The sequence below is a fragment of the Rhyacophila brunnea genome, unplaced genomic scaffold (assembly GCF_057557595.1).
Source record: "Rhyacophila brunnea isolate RB1 unplaced genomic scaffold, BYU_Rbru_1.0 scaffold_23, whole genome shotgun sequence".
Lineage (NCBI taxonomy): Eukaryota > Metazoa > Arthropoda > Insecta > Trichoptera > Rhyacophilidae > Rhyacophila > Rhyacophila brunnea.
In genome coordinates, this window is record NW_028232893.1 from 5,670,690 (window position 1) to 5,694,695 (window position 24,006).

At 33.3% G+C, this 24,006-nt stretch overlaps 1 protein-coding gene across 2 annotated transcripts in view; it reads left to right on the top strand.

Annotated features, from left to right (window-relative positions):
* LOC147069365 (serine/threonine-protein phosphatase alpha-2 isoform) overlaps positions 1–8,093 on the top strand; it is a 129,666-nt gene extending 121,573 nt beyond the window's left edge. Inside the window, exons 6-8 of one of the 2 annotated variants that reach the window (XM_085950766.1) lie at positions 661–808; positions 1,493–1,670; positions 5,902–8,093. In XM_085950766.1, the coding sequence (XP_085806892.1) occupies positions 661–808; positions 1,493–1,641 (297 nt within the window). In that variant the 3' untranslated portion in view covers positions 1,642–1,670; positions 5,902–8,093. The remainder of the gene's footprint in view (positions 1–660; positions 809–1,492; positions 1,671–5,901) is intronic. The other variant, XM_085950765.1, reaches the window with a different exon arrangement.
* Positions 8,094–24,006: the final 15,913 nt, after the last annotated feature.

A 24,006-nucleotide genomic window follows, 5' to 3' on the forward strand; every position in this document is an offset into this window, starting at 1 on the left:
GACATTTTGACACCTTGTTATCGCAGTCTTGGCACTGTTTAAAAACATCATGCCTGACAGTAACTTCTGTAATAACTAACTGCCTGAATTTGTCATATTATCATATTTATCACTTTTTTTTGGATTTGGGAGTTAAGTGATATGTTAGAATAGCCCTGCTGGAGTTAACTTTTTTCTATTTAGTTAAAAATTCGTCTAAGCTTTGTGTTTGACGTGAAAATTAGCTTTAAGAATTGTAACAAAAATTTACTTACCCGAGTGTTGTGAACCGTTTACGAGTAGGCAGGCGGTAGATACCTGCTATCACACGCCACCTAGCTAAATATGCCCCGAAGAGCACTCCGTCAGTTGGAGTTGAATGGGTCAATTGATTTTAACTCTCGCACCTTTACCTTCATAAATACAGAATAATTATATTTAAACTTTGCTGTACCTATCTTCAATAATCACCATTCTCCGCTAGACATAATATGACTCCTGGACCCGCCATACACCGCATCCTCCTAATAAACAGATGTCGGCTCGGGGCCTCATCCTACAGACGTATCACTATATATATATACCAATACGATGAATTATCACCAAGCAAACACTGAATCCGTTGAAAAGAATAAAAACAATGTTTATAAATTTTTACATCTCTTGTGTGTTGTACCGTAGATTGTGGGCAAGTTCCTGAACAAGCATGACTTTGACCTGATCTGCCGGGCGCATCAGGTGGTGGAGGACGGCTACGAGTTCTTCGCAAAGCGACAGCTCGTCACACTCTTCTCCGCACCAAACTACTGTGGGGAGTTCGACAATGCCGGTAACATTACTGACTTATTATTAACAAATAATTTATTTTTGAACTGGGACTTCAACTCTTGACTCAAAATATGTATTGAGAACTTTAAACCGGAATCCATCCAAATTGTCGCCGTCCATGGTGTTACGTAGTAGTCTTTTTTTTATCTATTATTTTTTGTCTTATCAAATAAACATACAGATTGTGATGTAAATATTACTCCCACGATGGCCACGCGGCTTAAGCATCGTGGGTCCCAGGTTCGAATCCTGGATCTGGCAAGTACACATTGTTTTTCAATTTGTGTATGAGTCATGGACTTAATAGGTTGAGCAAATGGCTGACATCCATTTCTCATGAAAACAAAATCTGTTAATACAAACCTCACTATGTGGAGGCCCGAAATAGCCCGGAGTATCGAAAGAATAATCTTTAGAAAATATAGCCTAAATACCTTTTTGAGGTTTGTAATAAAAATAAAATATGTATCCATGGTGTATGTACGTTTAAGTACGTAAGTGTACGGGTTTTTTAAAGAACCGGGATGATAATAATTTTTATTTTTGATTTTAAGGAAGCGAACCTGTAAAATTTTTAATAGTTCCAGCAGCTCTGATCATCACAATACAAAATAGTTTGATAGTCTCCTGCCTGATTATTTAAAATTGTTTGATTCTACATGATGAAGTCTTTGGCGCGTTTCAGGTGCCATGATGTCAGTGGACGACACGCTGATGTGCTCGTTCCAGATCCTGAAGCCGGCGGACAAACGCCACCTGCCGTATGTGCAACTCAACCCCAACCGGCCCGTCACGCCGCCCCGCGGAGCCACCCTCAAGAACAAGAAGAAGTAAAGCTAACCAATCACATTCAGCTTACATCCGTCAGTCTAAAATAGAGTACTCTAACAGTTATATATACATTCATATATATATACTTATTTTATTGTGTGTGTATCATATTATTATTATCATTGCGTTTGAAAGTTTTTTCCGTTGCGCTGTGAGAGAGTATTACGGTACGAGTATGCGAATTTTAAGCCCGAATGGAGTGTTTTATACAATAAGCCATCATTATTTAGATGAAAAATCAATAACAATCGCAAATAATATAATATTAGTAGATTATGCCACCATTTTGATTCTACTTTTGAATATTAACTTTTATATCCACCGTGCATCTTAGACAAATACAATTGATCTGGAATTGTGGTTAATTGTTGTAATGTATAAAGTTTGTATGAATTCCTTTTGCTGTCTTGATCAAACATCTTTGGTTACTTTAATTTTATTCATTTCGAGTTGGATTAATATTGTCGGTAATAGGACATTAAAAATTATATGGTGATAAGCTTGGTTTCCGTTAAGATTAGATAAAAAATGTGAGATGGCAAATATTGAAATTAATCACCACTTCAACTAATGAAGAATGTCTTGGAACAAGCAAAATCTCGTAGAAATAATGATTTAATTTTAGTTATTATAAAATTTTTGCAAGTTTCCGTACATACCTAGAAGATCTTTTCTAGAATTCAAAAGGTACTATCTACTAATATGGCATACCGTGATACGTCTCTCACGGCGTGTTATAAATAATCGCACGACCCTGTTCTTAACAACATTATAAATAATTTGATCATTTCATCAATCTTTATTTTTTTCTGGTAATCCGGGTCGGCTAAACTTCTGACTTTTCACCATCCAGTGTATAATGAATTCATTTCATATTTAGGAAAAGTACTCTTGGGTGTATTGCTAACTATATTATTGAAACGTGAACCGCAAAAATGGTGTATGGTATGTAACTGTTCTGATGATTCCCAGAGTCATAAGAATCTATCTGGTTGGCAACTTAAAGCCTAGTGTCGAATGGGTCTTTCTTATTGGCAATTTGAAAGTCTGGTGTCAAAGGGATCTATTGATAACTGGTAAATCTGATATCAACATAGAATCAATCTAAAATAAACATTCATTCTGACCCGTCGATACTATAAATCATTGTTCTATTAGTACCTTTTTGCGTCATCTCTCGTTTTTGTCAAAAACGTCACTTACAACCTTGTGCCGTTTTAAGAATTGTAAAGAAATCAATACCCTTAATTTTAAATGTCATGGTAAACACTTTTGTAAATATTTGAACTTTGCCATGGGTTATTTCAAACACCATAACTATTATATTATCACGGTCGATTATATACCTTTTTTTTTTGTAAGGATGATTATATTTATTTTGAATTTCAAACGTGTCGTTGAAGCAATCGAATTAGTTAATTTTTTTTCTAATTTTCTAATTTCTTAAGTAGGAAATCTTAGCTTTAACGTTTCTAGTGTGCATCGAGGTGACGGATTAATGAGAAAAAAAATGTATGAATCAATTTTTCTTTCTTCGATTTTTAGGATTCTTTTCTATTCCATCACGCTTATTGTTAGTGTTATCAATAAATACAGTTGTGTTAGTCTTGGATTTTTAGCCAATCCGATGATCGGCGATTGGCGGATATTCAAGAAATAAATATGAATAGTTTTCATTATTTTATCTTATAAAACCTATGCAAGTACAATTTTATTGGACGTAAAAGTAGAATTTATTTTTGAAAGTCACTTATTTTTTTATTTAAAATATTACATACCTCTAAATAGGCAGAAATAGTGAATTACATATTGAATAGCCGTCGCTTTAGTTTGACGCAAATATTATATTTAATTTTGAAACAAATCAACCGCGAATAAGCTTGAATACGCAATATCGAAAGACTGTCTGTTTTCACTGAGAATGTGTGTTTTTGATAGCGGAATTCAATCAACATAACACTATGGATCGAGTAAAAATAATCTGTTCGATATACATGTCATCTTTACTCGGTCCATTGTGAGGATGCCAAATCTAAATTGTGGAAATTAGAGTGTCAGCAAGAGTTATAAAATAATGAAGTTTACCAAAAAAAACAATAATATTCCAATTTAAAATTATTATTCTCTTGTAAAATTGCAAATTGTCACTTAGGCCCTTTTTCAAACGCATTTTCAAGAATTAATTCTCAGTGAAAACATGACATGTTATTTGCATCATGTAGTTTTCTCCGTGTAATAACTTCGATAGCTCCAAACAGATACATCCTATCATAACATTAATTTTCTTGCGTCTATTTGGAGCTCTTAATAATTTTATGTAGTACCCACCTGTATTCTGAATTAATATAGATCTCAGTTGTATACAATTCTATAAAATAAATTATGCATTATTTTCATTGCTTTTTTTTCGTTTCTAACAATTCTTCACAATTAATCCAATGTCTGTATATTTTACTATGCTTTTTTTCATAATCGTCAATTTACAATTACAGTAGAACCTCGATTATCGGGACACCGATTATCCGGATTTTCGATCATCCGGAGTGCACCAAAAAAACGATTTTATTTGAGAAAAAGCAACTGGATAATTTTATAACCAAAACTAAAGATTTAGTCGCGCAGGGGACTAATGAGTAGTGTATATGTGCCACTGCTACATCTAATAACTTATCTGTTGGTAATGTTTAGAATTAGATTTGACTATCGTCTTCGAAGTGGATATTATCTCTAGATCGATTTATATTTACATATTTTCATTCTTTCAATCGAAAAGAAAATGCGAAAATAACACATTGCCGTGAGGAATAAACACTTCTCTACCGACATTTCTTCAACAAATGCTTTTACAGAAACCTTGAGGAAAAGGAATATGAAGAGTACATATCTATAAAGCTGATAAGACCTGATGAAATTGACACAATCAAAACCAGGGTACCGAACAAGTAAAGAACTAACTTGTAACCATAATTGTATGATATGCCAAATCAAAAGACAAACTTTTCCACCTTCGGTGCGTCTTATTAGAATTTCGAAGAATCATAGTTATTTTAAAAACGTAATAATTCTCTCAAATTTGTACGAGATTCCCGAGGACTTGACTCACAATTAATATAGTGTTGGCACACCAACGATCGTAGACATAAACAAAGATTTATTGTACATATTCACGATTACTTTTTAGTTTTTCAATTATCCAGACTGCCCCTTCATCTCCAAATCATCCAGATAATCGAGGTTCTACTCTATAATTTATTTTTGTTATATAATTTTTATAATTAATCATTTTCGTCATATTCTCAAGTGCTTTTTTTGTTTATAATTTTATTGTGTTATTTTTATAACATCTGTTTTGTTTTAATTTTATGTTGTACCATTTCGATAATTATTATGTCACAACTTCACATTACTGAAAACTCAAATGTCACTTGGGCCTTGTTGTGCAAAGTGACTGTATCCTCAATTAGTACATATTATTTAAAATAGTGCATATACAGTAGGAAAACAAATATACAATAATTCAGAATATCTGACTTGATTTTTTTTTGTGTGAAGAAATATTTTAAACACCTTGCAGCCTATTCGTTTTTTTCTTATATGCCCGTGTGTATTTCTTATTTAATTTGAAAATTAAAATATTTATCATTTTATCTGCAATTAAACTTGCTTACTTATCGAGCAAATTAATGCATTCTATATTTTTTTTAATTCACCAGTTTGGATATTGTTTCAATTGGGTGTGTGTAAGTACTGATGCCAAAAGGCACCAATTGCCATTTTAAAGTTTTCCGAGTTGAGTGAGAGAATATAGAATGTAGGAGTCCAGCGATAATCACATGAAGTAATCTACTGCAAAATGTCTTATCTGACTGACATTAATAATAATTTCAGTATAACTACTTAATTTTATAGCGCACAAATGTGTTAAGTGCCATCATTCTAAATATTTTAACAGTTTGACTAATAATATGTAATAACTAGGAATTGTATTCCAATTAATTCTGATAAATTTATTTATATAAAATAATTCTTGCCCAGCATACGGTTCCAAATAGACATAAATCACAGTAACCTTAATTGGACTTAACCCTTTCGTGCGCCGTGTTTTATAGTAGGTACTCTGTTGGCAATTTGCAGTAGATCACCGTAAAAAAGCGTAAATTCGTTTTAATATCCTGGGAATCAAATCACTCACTTTTTTTCCTCTTCTTTCTTTCATTTGCGTCACGTCACGCGCCTCCGAACGCAACGTTGCCCCGTCACCAGTTGAAAGCAAGTTGTGATCACGGTGATGATGAAGTGTCCCAAACCTCAAGACCGACATCGCTAACCCGCCAATCTACTTCACCACCGCCATTGTCTGCCAAAGGGGTCAGCCCGAAACGTCGGTCAGATCCTTAGTGCGTGTGTGAAGACTTTTTCTTCTTCAATGTGACAAAAATCATCAGTTTTTTTTTTCTGTTTCCCTTTTTTATGTTTTATTATTATTCTGCCATTGTATGTAACATTCATAGTGCACTGTTGTCAATATTGTGTCCCAACTGTTTACGTAAAAAGGTCTTAACCCACAAATTTAAACTGATGTATAATTAATTATTCCATCCGTTGTTCAAAGTTTCTCCTTCATTATACTTCACTGCTTTTTATTGTGGTACGTGTGATTATTTTATGAATTGATCTTATCATGTGGGTTAGAACTTTTTTGCACAATCATTTTGACCAATCATTGCTTCTTGACATTGTAAATGTAGATATTATTTTCAACCCAGATTTTCAAGTCTTCATCTCATAAGTATATATTTTTTATCTTGAAAATCCTATTGTAGAATAATTTCCACGTATGAAAAGAATCAGTTGGAGTGCCAACGAGGCCTAACTATATAAAGTGGTAAGAATTTGATTTGAACTGAGCCACATTGTGAGTTAGGTCCTTTCAATTGATTACTCCAAATTTGGTTTGTGGCATGCAAAAACAATCTTTAATCACAACAGTGCGCTGTGATGATACGATAATTGATTTTCTTTATATTGGCAGTATTGAAAAGGTTATACTTAATTTACTTAACATCCAACTTCAGAGTAATTTTAAAAGAATAATACAAATATCACATGGATTCAAATATTTCCTATATCGGTTTTGAGGAATCTATTTTATAGTTGACGGTTGTAATATATCGTTAAATTTAAAATAAGCTTGTGAGAGGCTTTATCCGGCAGTGGATAAATAGTGGTTGTTAATTATAATTAATTCACAATGATCTTTTATATGTGTAGTGTAATTTAAAAATAACTCTTAACTAAGTGGTATAATTTCATTATATTATATATTTATTAAACAATATTCCGATCTTTTCAGTACTGCCAACATAATAAAACTAATCCAATTAGACTGCAGAATGTATAGTCCATCAAATATTATGTAGTGTCTTGGAAGTCATTTTAGAGAAGCAGTCGATTCAAAAACATTTTCAAATGAGGGCGTACGCCCTTTTGCCATCTTATATCTCGATGAACATTATTTTTATATAAAACGTTTTTTTCTTCAACCATTCTATTATGTCTACTATTTGTGTTTTACTTTTAACAAATACATTTAAGGATTATGTAATATCTCGTTGGCAAATGAAAATTAAAACGGAGCTATTTTTCAGTGTCATATAATGTAGACCAAAAAAGATCTAATTTTTTTGACTAAATAAATAACATTTAAGTCATTTTGATTATTGGTTTATGCGTGTTAAAATGCAAAAGGAACTAACTACAATTTGAGAGGTAAAGTTTGTGTTATAAAATCATATGTAAAATACACTACACATTCTGACAAATGATTTTGATATAATGTTACATTATTTTCTTTTTTTATATGCTTGTATGATAACTTCACAATATGTCATTATTCTCAAATCGGTCGTTAGTTCCTTATAGCACTATGTGACTTAATGCGTTACATTATCATGACGCAAATAACTTATTTATTAATTGTAATAAGATGGTTGCGTTTGATTTCATTTGTCAATTGAAATTTCCAGAAAACTATTATAAGATCAACGTTTTCAATGAGCCCATTTTGTTTGAATAATAATTATGTATTGGTAATTTTTACTTTTTTATACATCACAACATAAATATTTAAATAAAATTATTTTACTAATAGGTACTGTAAAAGGTGACAAGATATGTTTGTAAATTTTATTTTGAAATTGTTATATTGTTAACTTGGCCTAAGATGAACTAAAATCTATTTGTCGCTAATGGTTTTTGATTTTACGTAGGAGCCATTTTTGAAAAAAAAAATGTAAAAATCCCCCCTCATTGTCCTTGATTAATCCATAAACAATGTGAAAAGATTCACAATGGAAGTATTTATAAGAATTTGAATACGTATAACAAATTTATTTTTAATTTTTGATTACTTGTAGAATATTAAATGTCCAAATACAGGTGATTTTTAAAACATACTCGAAGTGTTTTTTTTTTATTATTTCATTTATTCCTTTCTGCAGACTGTTTTTAATTATTTTTCATTGTGTACCAATCATGGATATCTATCAGCGACGAATGGTGGAGGTAGGCTGTGGATATCCAATGTAAATAGTGCACACTAAACTTTGTCAGGTCAATGTAAAGTTATGCCAATAAATCATACATCATTTTAGATATTTTATAGATAGAATAATATTTTTTATCTATTATGGTTCGGTTGGCAGGGTTTAATTGAATTTTAAAAACTAACCAACACCATCTGGAAATTGTAATGAAGAAATAAGTATGCCTGACAAAGTTTGGTGTGCACTATTTTTGTCGGATAACCACAGCATATCTAAACTATTACGGTTTGTTTTTTCCGACCATGTCCGATCCTAATAGGATCATATGGGCCTCCACAGAGTAGAGGTTTGAGAGACACGGCTTAATTGAATTTAAAAAACTAACCGACACCAACTGCAGTTCAGTGAAAACAAATAAATATGACTGACAAAGTTTAGTGTGCCCTATTTATGTTGGATCTCCACAGCCTACCTCCACCCATCCCCACTGACATCTATGGTGCGATAAACACAGAAGCATTTTTCAAAAATCACCATGTAAATTGCGGTGTTGTAATAAATAGTTCATATGTCGAGGATTAAATGAGTACAAGAGACATTTAAATAAAAAATTAATTAGAAGCAGTTTTCATATCACCACATACGAATTTATGCGTGACAAAAGATTAAAATATGTAACTGCTCTGTATAAAACATTGTTGTTTTCATAGGTAACATATCCAATTTGAATGTTTTCACCTAACATCCTAATTACACACTAAACACAATGTGTGTCATAAATATATCGCACCGTGAGTGTAAAACCAAGGTAAGTGCAAAAGACATATTTTGGATATATTAGGGTTTGAAGTCTTCATTTTGTTAGGACAAATAGAGTTTCTAAAAAAAACATAATATTTAGTTTATATCTACATTATATCGTCACTGTTCTGGCAGAAGACACTAATTTGAAAAAATGACATATTGAGTTAGTTATATCAAAATGTTCCTTATTTCAAACTTTACCGTCTGGAAACCTTCTTAATAAATAAACAGTCTTTATTTTATAGTGATCCTTTTTACGATTACTTAATAAACTCACATGATAAACCATTTCAAACATTTTAACACTTCAAAGTCAAATTATTCAAAACTAGTATTCTCAGTGTGTTCTGCCAGAACAGAGACGATATTGCATGTTCTTTCAGTTACTTCACTTTTACATTATCAAGTTTACGACTTTTGCAGTTGTTTTGCATTTAATCTCGAAATTGAAAAATTTGCAGATGCCTTGGTTTTACACTGACGGTGCGATATGTAGTAGAACCTCAATATAACGGACTTTGGATATAACAGACAAAATATCCGGTCAAATGTGAAAATTGTTAAAAACATTCTGTTAATGTACCTACATGTTTGAATCCAAGTGTGAAAACCGCTTGTAAACTATGTTCTGCGCATGATCATAACGTCATACCTCTCGCACTCGAATTCAAGTCATAATGCTATCATGCTCGTAACACTGACGTTTGCAACGCTGGGCGCTAATTCGCACATCTCCACAACAGATTAATTTGTTTACTTAAAGTGAATGGATGTATTTTTTATTACTCCATCCAATACGTTTACAATGGTTAGAAGTAGATGAAGGTGACCCTGGGTATCATATCATGCTGATATTCGTAATTTTAGAGTTCATTATAATAAAACAGCAGACTTCAAAAGTACAAACAAAACTCTTTTCTACAAAAAAAAGCCGGATTACCAAAAGCATGCCTGTCGACATTGAACATTAACGTCACTCCACTAGATATATTATTATCCGAAGATGAATAAACAGGATTTTGTTTGTGTTTTTATATGACGGACTTTTGGCTTTAACCGACACCCCCTCATCCGCATTAGTCCGTTATATTGAGGTTCTACTGTATATCAATATTTTTTCGTTGATCTTTTGAGAATTAAACCTCATTCACATAATGTTAAAACTGATGATGTAGAATTTACAAATTGTAAACTTAAATTTTAATTCTTAAATCAATATACATTCGAACTTGGTTATTACGAGGAAGATAGACCGACTGAATTTGTTCGTTATAAGCATTACTCGTTATACAATATTTTTCGTGCCACGTTCTATTTAAGCATAGAACATGAAAAATCTTAAAACCATCGTCAAAATCCCCGGAACAAGCATGGCATTCATAAACTAAGAAAGATGTTTATTGTAATGACGTGCTGAGCCGTCGGTGCTGGTAGGTACCTACTGACTTCGCAAAGCTTGGATTTTTACATGCAATTTCAACCATATGCGACGATACTTTTTCAATGTTGTCGGTGAAAACACCAATTAGGTACTCAGACACCTAACTAGTGTCATAAACATAATCCGATTCCGGCGGCATCGATCTAGCTGCCCGGTCGGATTCTCTTGCTTAGGGTCGAAAATGTTGTTTTTAAACGATCGACACATCAACCGTTTTGCTCGGTATACCCGAGAAGTAGCTCATTATAAATGTATGGAGAAAATCATAAACTAAAATGTCAACAAATGTTTCCTCATTACATCCGAGATCTCGCTATTTCCGTGATCGTAATAACCAAGTTCGTCAAACTTATATTAGTCACCGGTGCACTTGTATTCCTTCCTTCATCATCTTGTCAATTATTGTCAAAAGGGTCTATCTACGGAAAACACTTTTAAAATAAAACCTTTATTTTTACAGTTAGACCCAAACAGTGTTTTTATGACTATAGATTTTCAGCAATAAGTGTTTTCGTAGAACTAACTTCCAGAGTAACAACATACACGCGGTTTGTATTTAAATATTCATTAACTGAAAAGATGTATCGACAGTTGGGAAACGATCATGATATCAGTGTGTTGTCAGTTGTTTTGTAAATTTTCAAAATGGCGGTAAACTGTCTTGTTGATTTACAGTTGTCAAATTGGAGTTAATAGTAATTAGGTATTATTAGAATATTGTATTAGTCGTCCAACTGGAATGAATTTTATAGGATATTCAAAGGTGAGTGTGGATCGGGTGAGTATCTACATTTTATTATTATGTATGTATGAAGACGAAATAATGTTTTGAATACCTCTTTATGAGTACCTATATATTTTTTAATAAACTCAACTGATTGTAGACAAAAGAAATTTAAATCCATAATACAAAATGTGTTTTTGATACATTTGCTATTATAACTTGTTCTTTTGTGAGAAAATGTTGATTGGCATCATTTAAAATAATTATGGTTTCATCAATATGTACAATTATTTTTAATTTGATAACAGAATTGAGGTGCTGCTTAGAAGAGAGGCGTAGTATTTGTATATTGTTTTTTTAACATAAAATTAGGGATTGCAATACCGAATGAAAATTCTAATACCGGTATTTCCTATTGATAACCGGTATTTGTGAAATATAATATGAAAAAAAACAGAAGAACTTATCAATAAATATAAATCTCTTTAAAATATTATTATTTTATAGCTTGTGTCATTGCTGGTCTCTAAGTACGTTGAAGGGCAACGGAAGTAAACCAGACGTCTCGTAAACTGACATAATACACTTTGTTTCCACTCTCAATTCTGAATATATCAGTATTATCTGATTTTTAAAACCGGTATTGCAATCCCTACATAAGATGTATGTATGTAGACTTCGGACTGAAATTATTTTTGGTGACATGGTAAAAAAGGAATCGTGAATTATTCTAAAAACACACATCATTTTAATTGAGTACCTCTTTTAGCCATCTCAGTTAATTGTTTTTATTTATTTTTACGCTTTTATAAATTATTTTTTTTCAATCACAAGACACATTTCATTGTATAAATATACATTTAGGCAATATAATCAAAACTAAATATAATAATGAATTCTTAAAATTTTGAAAACAATAATATATATATTGTGGATGATATAAAATTAGACTTATTACATATAAATTACTAATAATGTATATGAGTCTAATTAGTGTGAAAATTTCATGTATGGATTGTTATACTAAATATTGAAGATGTATTAGGCAGACATTCATAATGCACATTAAGGTATCAGTGGCGAAGGGTGGAGGTAGGCTGTTAAGATCTGACATCGTAGTAGATTTTTGGGTTTCCACCGTGTGTCCTTCTTTACTCGACGTTTCGAGCTCGTTGCAGAGACCATTATCAAGAGATGATAATATGTTTTATGATGAAATGTAGTGTAGGTATGTGAACGTAAACATTGCTCTAAGAATGTCAAAAGGAGTCCTATTAGCTAAGAGCTAACGTTGCTCAGAGTAATCTGTCAATTATTACGACCAGGGATACCGGCTCGAATATTGGATTTTGCTGATTGTGCCGGAAGCCATGACGTTTTTTGATAATGGCCTCTGCAACGAGCCCGAAACGTCGAGTAAAGAAAGAAGAAGGACACACGGTGGAAACCCAAAAATCTACTACGATAAAAAACAACCGTTAAAGCCTCAAACATTATATAAGATCTGACATAATCCGGATATTAAACTTTGTTGTCATTGAGTTAGGGCTACAATGTTTAGGTGGTGTTTGTTTTTTTTTTTATTCAATTAAACCCTGCCTATTCCAAGCCATAGTAGATAATAGTCAAAATATATTCATTTATCTATAAAATATCTAAAATTATTACATACATTATTTTATAGATAGAAGTATATTTTTTATCGATTATGGTTTGCTGTAGGCAGGCAGGGCTTAATGATTTTTATAAAACTAATCAACACCATCTGTAATATGTATTCTTAATTCAACGAAAACAAATAAGTATGAGTGAAAAATTGTACACAATCTTGTCGGATCGCCCAAAGCATACCAAAATTATTATGGTTTGGTTGGGCAAGGTTTAATTTAATTTTTAAAAAGTAACCATCACCATTTATAAATTCTTCCACTGAATGCAGAACTATTCTAACTCATATTTGAAATATTTTGCAGAAGAATTTGTTGAAACAGCCTACTTCAGTTATTTACATGGACAAGTGTATGTACAATTTTTTTCATCGATAATCCTACTAAAATACGATGCATCCATTTATCCATGAATAATAAATAATTTTAGTAAGTTGTTTCAAAAAACTCTCCTCAAAAATTTCAAATGTAAGTTAGAATAGTTCTGCATTCAGTTGACGAATTGTAGACTTAATTCAATAAAAACAAGTACTGACTGACAAAGTTTAATGTGTAATATTTATGTCGAATCATAACAGCCTATCTCCACCCTTCGCCACTGTTAGGTATTCCACACATAAATTTTACAGCAAGGGGTTACAAGTTGCAACGAATAATTGTAACCATCGGGTCTTGACTTGTTAATGGACGCTACACCTGAAAAATGAAGAGTCCTCGTAAACAATTCTGTGCGTGAACATCTTTAGATTTTTTCCTACACATCACACTATGGGTGCATATTGCAAATCTGCACTCATGTATTTACGGCAACAATTCTACAAAGTCCTGATGGCTGAACGATAACGTCTCGGTTTATAATGTCATGGTTCTGGCAAAATGACACGTTGAGCAAATGGCCAACATTATTTCTCATAAAAACAAAAAATTTGTCGCCTAACGACTAAAGATCATCATAGGACCAAACATGAAGACGTAATATAGGTAATGGAAAATCTATTCTGCAGATGTATCTGCACTTTTTCACCTACATAATATAAATACAATTAGCATCTGGCTGAAAAATAAATTCTATCTACATTGTAATAAGATTTTTTCTTTCTTATTTTTTTGACCAAGTCCAATTCTAATAGGATTATATGGGCCTCCACAGAGTGAAGGTTTGTATTAACAGATGTTTGTTTTTACGAGAAATGGATATCAGCCACTTGCTCAACCTATTGGGTCCATACTCTAAACACCAATTGAAAAACAATATGTGTATTTGCCAGACCCAGAATTCGAACCTGGGACCCACGACATTATAAGCCGACTTTTAACCCACTAAACCATCGTGGGCTAATTGTAAATGCATGTTAACGTCTTTGAGATATTCTGCTAACGTGCCCGCTTTAATATTGAGATTTTGTATCAAAGGCAGTGTCAATTAGTAAGTCAAAGTCCTGAATATATATTCAGTGAATTACATGTGAATTTAAAGCAGGCCGCGCACTAAGCAACCAGGCTGCAGCAGCCGACATGATCTTCGTATTTGTATTAAAATATATTCAAGCGAACGCACTAGACAGCCAAATATCGTTTGCTTATTGTGGCTGCTGCAGCCAGGCTTCCGCAGCCTGGATGCCTAGTGCGTGCCCAAACTAAGACACTCATGAGATTTGAACCTGTGATCCCTGAACTTGACGGTTCTAAGACCTAGGTAAAATTGAAAAAAAAGGAATCTAAAAAAAACTACTTGATATATTTAAGCAGTGTCTGTCAAATAATGTCTTCATGTCGCATATCGTCGATCTATCTTGTGAAACTCGTAAATCCCATTCTGGTTGAAAATTGAATACACTATTATTTATTAGCGGATGTGTACAATTCTTTGACTGATAATAATATTGTAAACATTTCAAAAACTTCATTATTTGTGTCCATACAATGGAAAAATTTGAAGACCTCATACCAAGAATCACCATTTTGTATAAGTAATCTTTTTTCATTTTTTAAATTACGAAATTTTATTTAAAACTTAGGTTTTGGACTTTACGTGGGGTTTACAAGATCGTCAATATGACATTTGAGTCGCTTAGTCGTCAAACCCGCAGGTGCTATATGAAAATGCAGAATGTGCTAGTTTTGCCACATTCGTAAATGACAGGTGTGTAACCAGCAAGGACTATATATGGATCCCCTGTGGGCACTCCTAGATGCTCTGGGGGATTTTTTAATAAAATTAGTTCTGAGTACTTATTATGTGCTATATCGAGGTGCGAGTTTTAAATTCCGCCCTGCTTCGTCAAAAAATCAAAATGAATATTGACTTGAGTCGCCAAATCCGCTCTAGGATTACTACTAAAAGGTTACTAAATCCGCTCTACATAGCCAACAAATCAAACGTCTCGATTCAAACCATGATTTTTAGCAAACGTCACCACTACTAGCATGAACATCGTCGTAAATGCACAAAACAGTTTTCCGTGATTTACTCGAAATTTAAAAAACCTCCAGAGCGGGTATAGCGACTAAGCGACTCATATCATTTATTGTGTTTTATTTAATTTTGTATAAAAATGGTACCAGTGATAAAATTACTTCACAATGGCGATAAAAGAATAATATTGTATGGGGAGGATTCGCAATGGAAAGATGATGGTTTCGTCATTTTTTCATTAGTATTTATATATAGAATATTATGTAATGATACCCTTCATTGTAAAATAATCACTAAGTTAGCGCACGGAAAAAATAAATAAAAGCTATCTATACACCAGTGTTTCTCAAAGATAAGGCCACTGTGAACCCTCAACCTGTCTTTTATTACCTTTTTAAAAACCTGTCCTATTCAAAGACGTTGAAACAACACATAGATCGCCAATGAGTTTTACATCAATAATTATTTGTTAATGTGGTAGAACTCCATTGTAATGGTTTTGAAACAATTTTATTTTTGTTAATTCTACTTTATTGAGTTATTTACATTGACAACTATTTCTGGCTATAAAGCCATCTTCGTAACAGTTATGGGGCGAACACATTATGATCACGTTACATGCTGCTACGGTAAGCTCACGCTACGGAAAAAAAATCTGTAATGTCGTTTTTCTTGGCAGCTATTTAAAATGTTATCAGACTGATGCTCCTATCAAGTAGCACATTTTGAACCAAACACGAATATTGCGTATCATATCGCACTACATCACCAATCGTACGAGTCAGCGAAGTTTTATTTTTATTTTCTGCAGGCCTACACATTTTCGACTCAACGTTAAAAGCAGATGCTAAAGACTAATATTTGTTTTTAGTGACTTGGTCTATGGATTTTCTGATAGATTATTATCTATGACTGGTGTTTACATAATATGAGCCAAGGAGAAGTGAAGTAGACTAACTGACATTTTTGAAAAAAAATGAGTTAGGTGCGTTGTGGTATTCTACACGTCATAAAGTATCATTAAAGTGAAGTGAGCTAATTAAATACATAGTAAAATAGTGTTTTATTGTTAAAACAAAAATATCCTTTCAGCTGAAGTGGTGAAGTGGGCCAAATCATTAGCTCACTTCACCGTTCTCACCAACTGGTCAACGTGTTGTTATCCTATAGAAGTGAACACGGCTAACACGCATGTTGCTATGGTAACATGCTTGTTAGCTGTGTTCACTTCTATGCATTCATGTAAGTTTCCCACGTAGTTGGCTGTCAGTTTTCTGTTTGATAAGTAAATTTAAAAGAAACGAGGCAAAAAGAATATTGTCAATTGGAAGTCTTCACAAAGAAAGCAGAAAATGAATACCTTTCTGATAAAAATGCACAAAACCTATAAGAGAAAAAATATTTAAGTTTGTTGAGTGCAAATGCTCCCATGACTTGAATGAATCTTCTATTTGAAGAATAAAAAACAATATATGAGTTTTTCTGGGCGAATTGAGTCATGGGATTTATTTTATAAAAAGTGGCCAAAACCGCAACATCATTGTAGTTGCTTTCATGATTTGGACAGTGTACTCCTATTTAGATGAAAGGTAACATCGATTGTTGGCACCTAGACACTCTTATCTATCAATCGATTCAATTTTGGTGACATAAGAAAAAGAAAGTCACTTGGCATCGAAATGCATGATCTTGGGATGGGAAAAAGAAATTCAAAAGGCTTGCAATACAACTTTTTTTATAACCTCCTGTTAACTACACAAGCCTTTGTTTTTCCAAAGGCACTAACTAAGCTATATTAATAACAGAAACAAATACTCTCTGCTTACCAGCGTCGTACATAAAAGTAAAAAAGATTGTATGGGTACATTATAAGTATTGTAAAGAAGACGAATTACAATTTGTATCTTTTAAACATATTTTGAGGAGCCCAATTTCATTTGTTTATACCTATCCAATTGAAATTACACAAGCAAAATATAAAGATATGCAGGACCTCTCGCCGTATATGAGGCCCCTCGCCAATCATTTTTACAACGACTTGCCGCATCAAATTACTATAACAAAAGAAGATGGTAGAAATAGCTGCAGAGGACGTGTAGGAATAATATACGCACTCTGCGACCCATCACTCCAAAATCAACAAATAATGCTGAAATTTATTCAGACCTTCACGATGACATAGAAGAAAAAATGGAAATAACTAACACCAACATAATTAATGATGGCACCAATGAATAAGAAATATTCGTAAAACTTAATTTATTTATAAAACAATTATTATTTTAATCTGATTTAGTTATTTTATATAATATACTTTTAAAAACTTTGTGCCTACCTTAACCATTTCGTATAAAATTTCTTCTTCTTTCTTTGGCCATATCCGCCCCTTAGCTGGAGCATATGGACACCACGCGGTGCCTCCAAGAATCCCTGTCGCTCGCCAGTGTTCTTGCTTCATTCCAGGTCAAACCAACATCCCGTAGCTCCGCCGTATACACTTTGTAGATTGTATTTAGCGGCCTTCCAGGTCACCAGAATCCAGTCGGCTTGAAGAACAGGCAAGCCAGGTTAAATTTCTCTTCTGGCATCCGCAGCATGTGGCCGAGCCAGGTCCAACGTCGCCTCTTCACTTTCAGCGTGATGAGAGGCTGCTTGGTGCGTTCTCTTATCTCCTCGTTGCTCCTAAAGTCATACCACCGCACACCCAGTATTCGTCGCAAACATCTGTTTTCGAAGCTCAGTATACGGTTGCTCTGAGCCTTCATAAGGTGCCATGATTCGCTACCGTAAAGCAGCACTGTCAGAATGCAAGCGTCGAATAGGCGGCATTTGGTTTTGACCAAGTACAATCGTGAGTCCCAGACATTTCGCATCGAGTTGAATGTTGCTCCAGCCATTCCCATTCGGATAGCGAGCTCTTTCTGCAAAATGCCATCTCCCGTGATGTGTACCCCCAGGTACTTGAAGCTGTCGACGCTCTCGATGTTTTGTCCATCGCTAATCAGAGGGAAATCTGGATCAGGACAGGTGCTATTGCAATAGACGTTGGTTTTCTTTGCGTTGATTTTCAAACCAACGCGAGAGGAGTTGTTATGCAATCTGTCGATTGTCTCTTGAATGCCCTCGATTGAGTTGTCGAATAGGACGGCATCATCGGCATCGGCAGAACTTTTAAAAATGTCAACAAACGAATTGATTTTAGAATCTATTGCCTACTTTCAAAACTCATAGAGGTAATAATATAGTCGAATAAAACCATACTTTATTATTATAGTCTATGTATATACTGGGGAAAAATCGTAATATTATGACTAACAATAAAAATTATATTGTAATTATTATAAGATAAAATGAGCCAGGTGACGATATTAGATAAGGTTACTGTAATGGTGAACATGACTAACTTATCTAAAAGTGAACCAAGTACTATTAGCATGGCCCCCACAAGGGGGGGGCTGATAGGGCTCTAGCCTAGGGGCCCGGTGTGGCGAACAGCTAAATGAGATGAACAGTAAAGAAAAAGAGACTATAAAATATTGACCTTTATTTTGTCATGCAATTAAAATCAATTATTTTATTAGGCACAACACAATTATTATTCCTTTCATCATACCGATTTATTTCGGCTCTTGTGATTTACAATCTTTATCGCAGTCTATACACACTCTTGTTTGTTTTTGACGAAATACAATACAATGCATTGATAAGTAAATCAATTGTGTTTGATTTAAAGCTCAAATTGCAAAAACAATAAAAATATGCAGTGACAAAAAGCGATTAGTGCGATTTTTTTCCAGGTAGTGTTTATGACATTAGGTTTCAGGTGTTTGTTTTGATAATTAACCGCATTTAAGATAATGCATACCGAGCCGACAAAGAAAATTAACCAAACGAAAGGTGCATTATATAAATAATTTATAACTTATAACCCTGTCTGTCGGGAAGTTTCTGACATGTCTGGCAGTGTAGGCAACTGTAGTATAATAATTATAGTATCTGTACTATAATTTTGGTGCGCGTACTATGTCCGATATAAAAATGGTATAACTACGCCCAAAATACTATACTTTTGAATTTCGGATATAAGTTTTTTTTTTCTTAATGATTTCATTTCTTTAATAAAAAAATATACTTACCAAAATTACAATATTTTCGTATCATAATTTGGTGCGAAGTACTATTATTTCGTAATAGAGAAAAATTTGTCGAACCAAGAGAAAAAAATGTTTGTGAGGTAAAAAAAACAGTCCTCGAAACGAAACAGAGTTTTTCATATTCGCAGGTAAAAAAATTTGATAGGAGGAGGTAAAAATGAGAAAAATACTATAATTTTTGGGACCACGTAGGGGCAAGTTGTGTTCCTCTGGACAATCTCCAGTTTTAGGCTTTCCTGATTTTTTTCTCAAAAACTATAAAAAAAGATTAAACTATTTCGAGCTCAGATAAATGATGCATAACTTTTTATTTTTTGTTTCATTGAATGTTTTTAAATAAGTGAGATATAGACACTTTTATAAAAACCCCTAAATTGTCCAGAGGAACATGTCCATGTATGTTCCTCTGGACATAGGGTCATGTTCTTCTGGACAGTATTGTTCCTCTGGACAGCACATAATCAATCATTTTTAACTTAGGAATAACCTATAATATATAAAACGATATTTATTACTCAATATATTTTTATTTAAATTGACAATAAAAATAATAAATTTTTGTTATACATAAGTACTATTTAATGAGACAAACATAGTCAAATTTTATCTCTTTGGAAGTACATCTGCAGTTAATAGATACTCACTACTAACTGATTTGTCCGATTCATTATTTCAAATATAACACTTTTCACAGACAAAAAAACCTTCACGTCACTCCCTGGTATGTTTTCTCTGAGATTCTTAGCAACTCATGACTTGTGAACGTATTACTGGCATGTATCAATCACATTTTATTAGGTACGCTAGCTTCAGTACCCAACATTTTACAAATGCCACAAGTTACCATTAACTCATTACAGTCATTACTTATGATCTCTCGATGCATGTTTTGTGGCATTTGGCTGATACCGAGATCGACACAATCAATAATTGTATCCCTTTTTTCAGTTTTAGTTTTGGCTTAATATATCCCGTTTTTTATGTTTCTTTTCAACGTCACTGATATTAATGCATTTTTCTCTGGTGTGTTAGTCAATATCCGGGATTTTCCTGGTTTACTACCACGGACTTTAGGGGTGCTTTTGATTTCTTTGGGGTGCTTTTAGGAAAGGACTAACTATTTCAGGTAATTTGCTTGTATGCGCCATTTTCCTGCAACTCGAGGTAAGAAGAAAATGTCTCGTGCACCTTCTCAGTTGGGATCTGAGCAACTTCGATTGACTCAGAATTCTTTGTTTCTATGGCTAAAATAGAGCCGTCCTCCTGTTGGTTTATTATAATTGGTTCAAGATTTTGCGGACAATCTTTAACGTATGCTGATAAAAAATCATCTTCTGTAAAAATAGCATCGTTGAGAGGAGCGTTACCTGTTACTTAAAATTGCTTACGACAGATTGTCGGTAAGTTATGATCCACGAGGTGATCCCTTGTCTTTCCAAGTTGGCTGCGTGGCACTTTAATATGAACTGGGTGGAGATTAAGTTACTTTGTTCATAAAAATATGATGCATTGTTCCTCTGGACGTGTCCAGAGGAACAATCAAATATTTGTCCAGCGGAACATGACATGGCAATTTTTAACGGTTTTTAATGTTATACTTTTTGGGGTTAAGTTATCAAAGAGGTAATTAGCTCTAAAGCATGGGTGGCCAACCTTTTCACCAGCCGGGCCAGATTCTAAAAATGAGATTTCCTACCGGGCCGCAAAACCGATTTTTTTTATAATACAAAACAAAAAAGAAATATGTATTATATATATTAATAAAATAAAACAAAAATCAGAATCAAACATATTTATTAGATTAGACTTTTTTAAGTAATAAAAAATAATATAAAAATAATAAATTTTAGTGAGAAGTTTGATTTTGTATGGCAGAACTAAGTGCATCAATATCAATATCGAGTGAGGTTGTTCCTACACGCAAACAGTTTTCCAAATGCACATCAGTGATTCGTGTTCTCACTCGGGATTTGATATGCTTCATCCGACTAAAAAGCTACACGTGTAAGTGTTTCCAAGTAGCGAAGTCATCATTAGAGCATGTTTGTAAAATGCAGGATATTTCTCCTTATCCAAATCTGTTTTGTAAAACTCTTCCAAACCAACCTGATGGAATTTCTTCTTTAACTGTTCATCGCAACATAGTTCTCAATGTTCCATTTTAAATTTCCTGGTAATAAATTCACGTCTACAGAGAATGGCGTAACAAATGGAGCAAAAAGCACACGATGCTTTTTAAAATCTTGAGCCAATATCGAATCTCAATTTGCGAAATTAGCACATCTAGCGGTAGCATTTGATATTATTTTTATTTTCTCACTGCCCCACGGGCCACAAGTTGACACCCAGCGGGCCACATGTGGCCCGCGAGCCGCGGGTTGGCCACCCACGCTCTAAAGCATTCTAAAACAATACACTATTATATGACATTAAATAGTGCCATATACAAGGCGCCTTTACAATAAAAAAGTCACTTGATAATAAACAAAAATACTTACTTTTTCATTGAAAAAAAGACAAACACTATGATTGCCTTTCACTTTGAGAAATGAGACTAAACGTCAGGACAGTTTTGCCTGGTGTAAAAATGTGCGTTCGAATGTGTTGAAAGAAGAAAAATATCATTAGCCGTTTACGATAAAACACCACTGTCCAGAGGAACACAACTTGCCCCTACTATAATTTGGTCACAAAATGACAGCAACTAACACTGATCTAGTGCAATGTTGCCAACCGTATAATTATAGTATGTGTACTATAATTAAAAAATTCAATGTGATATTAAAAAAAGTCGCAAGTTTACTTCTAGATTAATAAAGGTTTAAAATATATGGTTGTGTAATACAATTTTTTATATTAAATACTTCGAGTAGATGTAGGTAGGTACCAACTCAGCAAAACGCTGAATAAACTTACTAATTTTTACCTCGCGGAACAACATTTGGGAAACGCTGCAGTGTAAAGCATCACACTGCCGTTAACCTTAGTTTTAGATAGGGGGGCCCGCCAACGATCTTGGCCTGGGGGCCCCGCTTCAGGATGTGGGGGCCATGACTATTAGTATGTAGAGGTGAACATGACTAACATAGGCTAAAGTGAGCCAAGTGACATTAATAAGTAAAGGTGAAGTAAACTTACCCCTTTTATTATCTTATTACAATCAATATTATCTGTAAACACTTTTTTCTATTTGTTTATTTAATAAACTTCCATTTAACATAAAAAAATGAATACAGTTCCATACAAAAACTAATGTATGTAATGTAAACTAGTGTCTTAACACTCCCCATATGACGGCATTGTGGTCGGCTAGCTCAGGACTAAATGCACGTCCATAAGAGATGTCAATCAATTCGTTTATCATTGAAGGGTCTGTCACGAGTGAATTAAACCCCGAAAGACTGGTATAAAATTTGTTTATTGGTCTTGTTTAACTATAGAGAAAACAACTTATTACCATGTTTTTCTTAGCTCGTATTCTTGTTTATCCGGTGGTTGTTTATCCAGTACAAATCTTGCAATCGATTTTTAACTAACTTCCCGACTAGCTAGACATTTGAAACTTTAGAATACATATATCAGAACATGATGCCATGCATTCTTTTAATACTTTTAGCCATCTTTAAGTAGAATTGAATTCATTTTCAGTTAATTCTGTTTTGTATGAAAAGTTATTTCGGAAGAAATCCGTAATTCAATCCATTATTATTGGTTGCTAAGTGGGTGGTCCTAGCAACTAAATTATTAATATATACGTGCGTTACTATGGAAATCAAAATGACATTTCAGTATTCTATATTTGTTTGTTGCAAAATAGCAAACAAATGATTTGTTGACAATTGCCTTATTTGTCCTAAATTATTAATACATAGAATTGTCAAGTTTATATGATTCAACAGAAAATTTAAAAACGTGGTAAAAAGTTCTTTTTATCTTGTAATTATTTATGTTTAAAGTTAACCTTAGTATTAAACTTAAGAGTGGAACTGGTGATTATTATTAATTTAACAAGTAACATTAAATTTATATAGACTTATTGTTGAATAAACGCGAATATCGTAATTTAGACAGTCAGTTACTTCGTTGGCTATATCTAGATTGTCGTTTATTCTACTTTTGTTTAAATAATTATTGTGGAGCAAGGTCTGTTCGCTTTCACAAAAGGACGCTGACTGCCTTGCTACGGGGTTCTTCGACAGTTCCTCCGAACCCAAGCCGACTTACGAAAGACCTCACGTGATTGGCCGAATTCAATCAGGGAAACTTTTTGAATTGACGAATCAGGAGGTAGCTTTCAGAGTTTAGAATTACGTAATGTGTTATGACGTTTACAAAAATGCACAAGTTAACTCGTCCCTGGCCTGACGCGACATACATGCTTTGACGAGTTAACTTGGCTCTGGCAGTGAGCAGTCGGAAATAATAACGGTAATTCATGCTCAATAGAAGAAATCGCATTGAAATCTTTCAGATGGAGATAAATAAAACTCAATTATATTTAGGAGTGAATAATATTTATTCAACATTTTAGTAGTACATAGCTACAAATTTTACAACCAGATAATAAAATTATTTCTATTAATTTGACTATAAATACATTTTAATATATCACTGGTA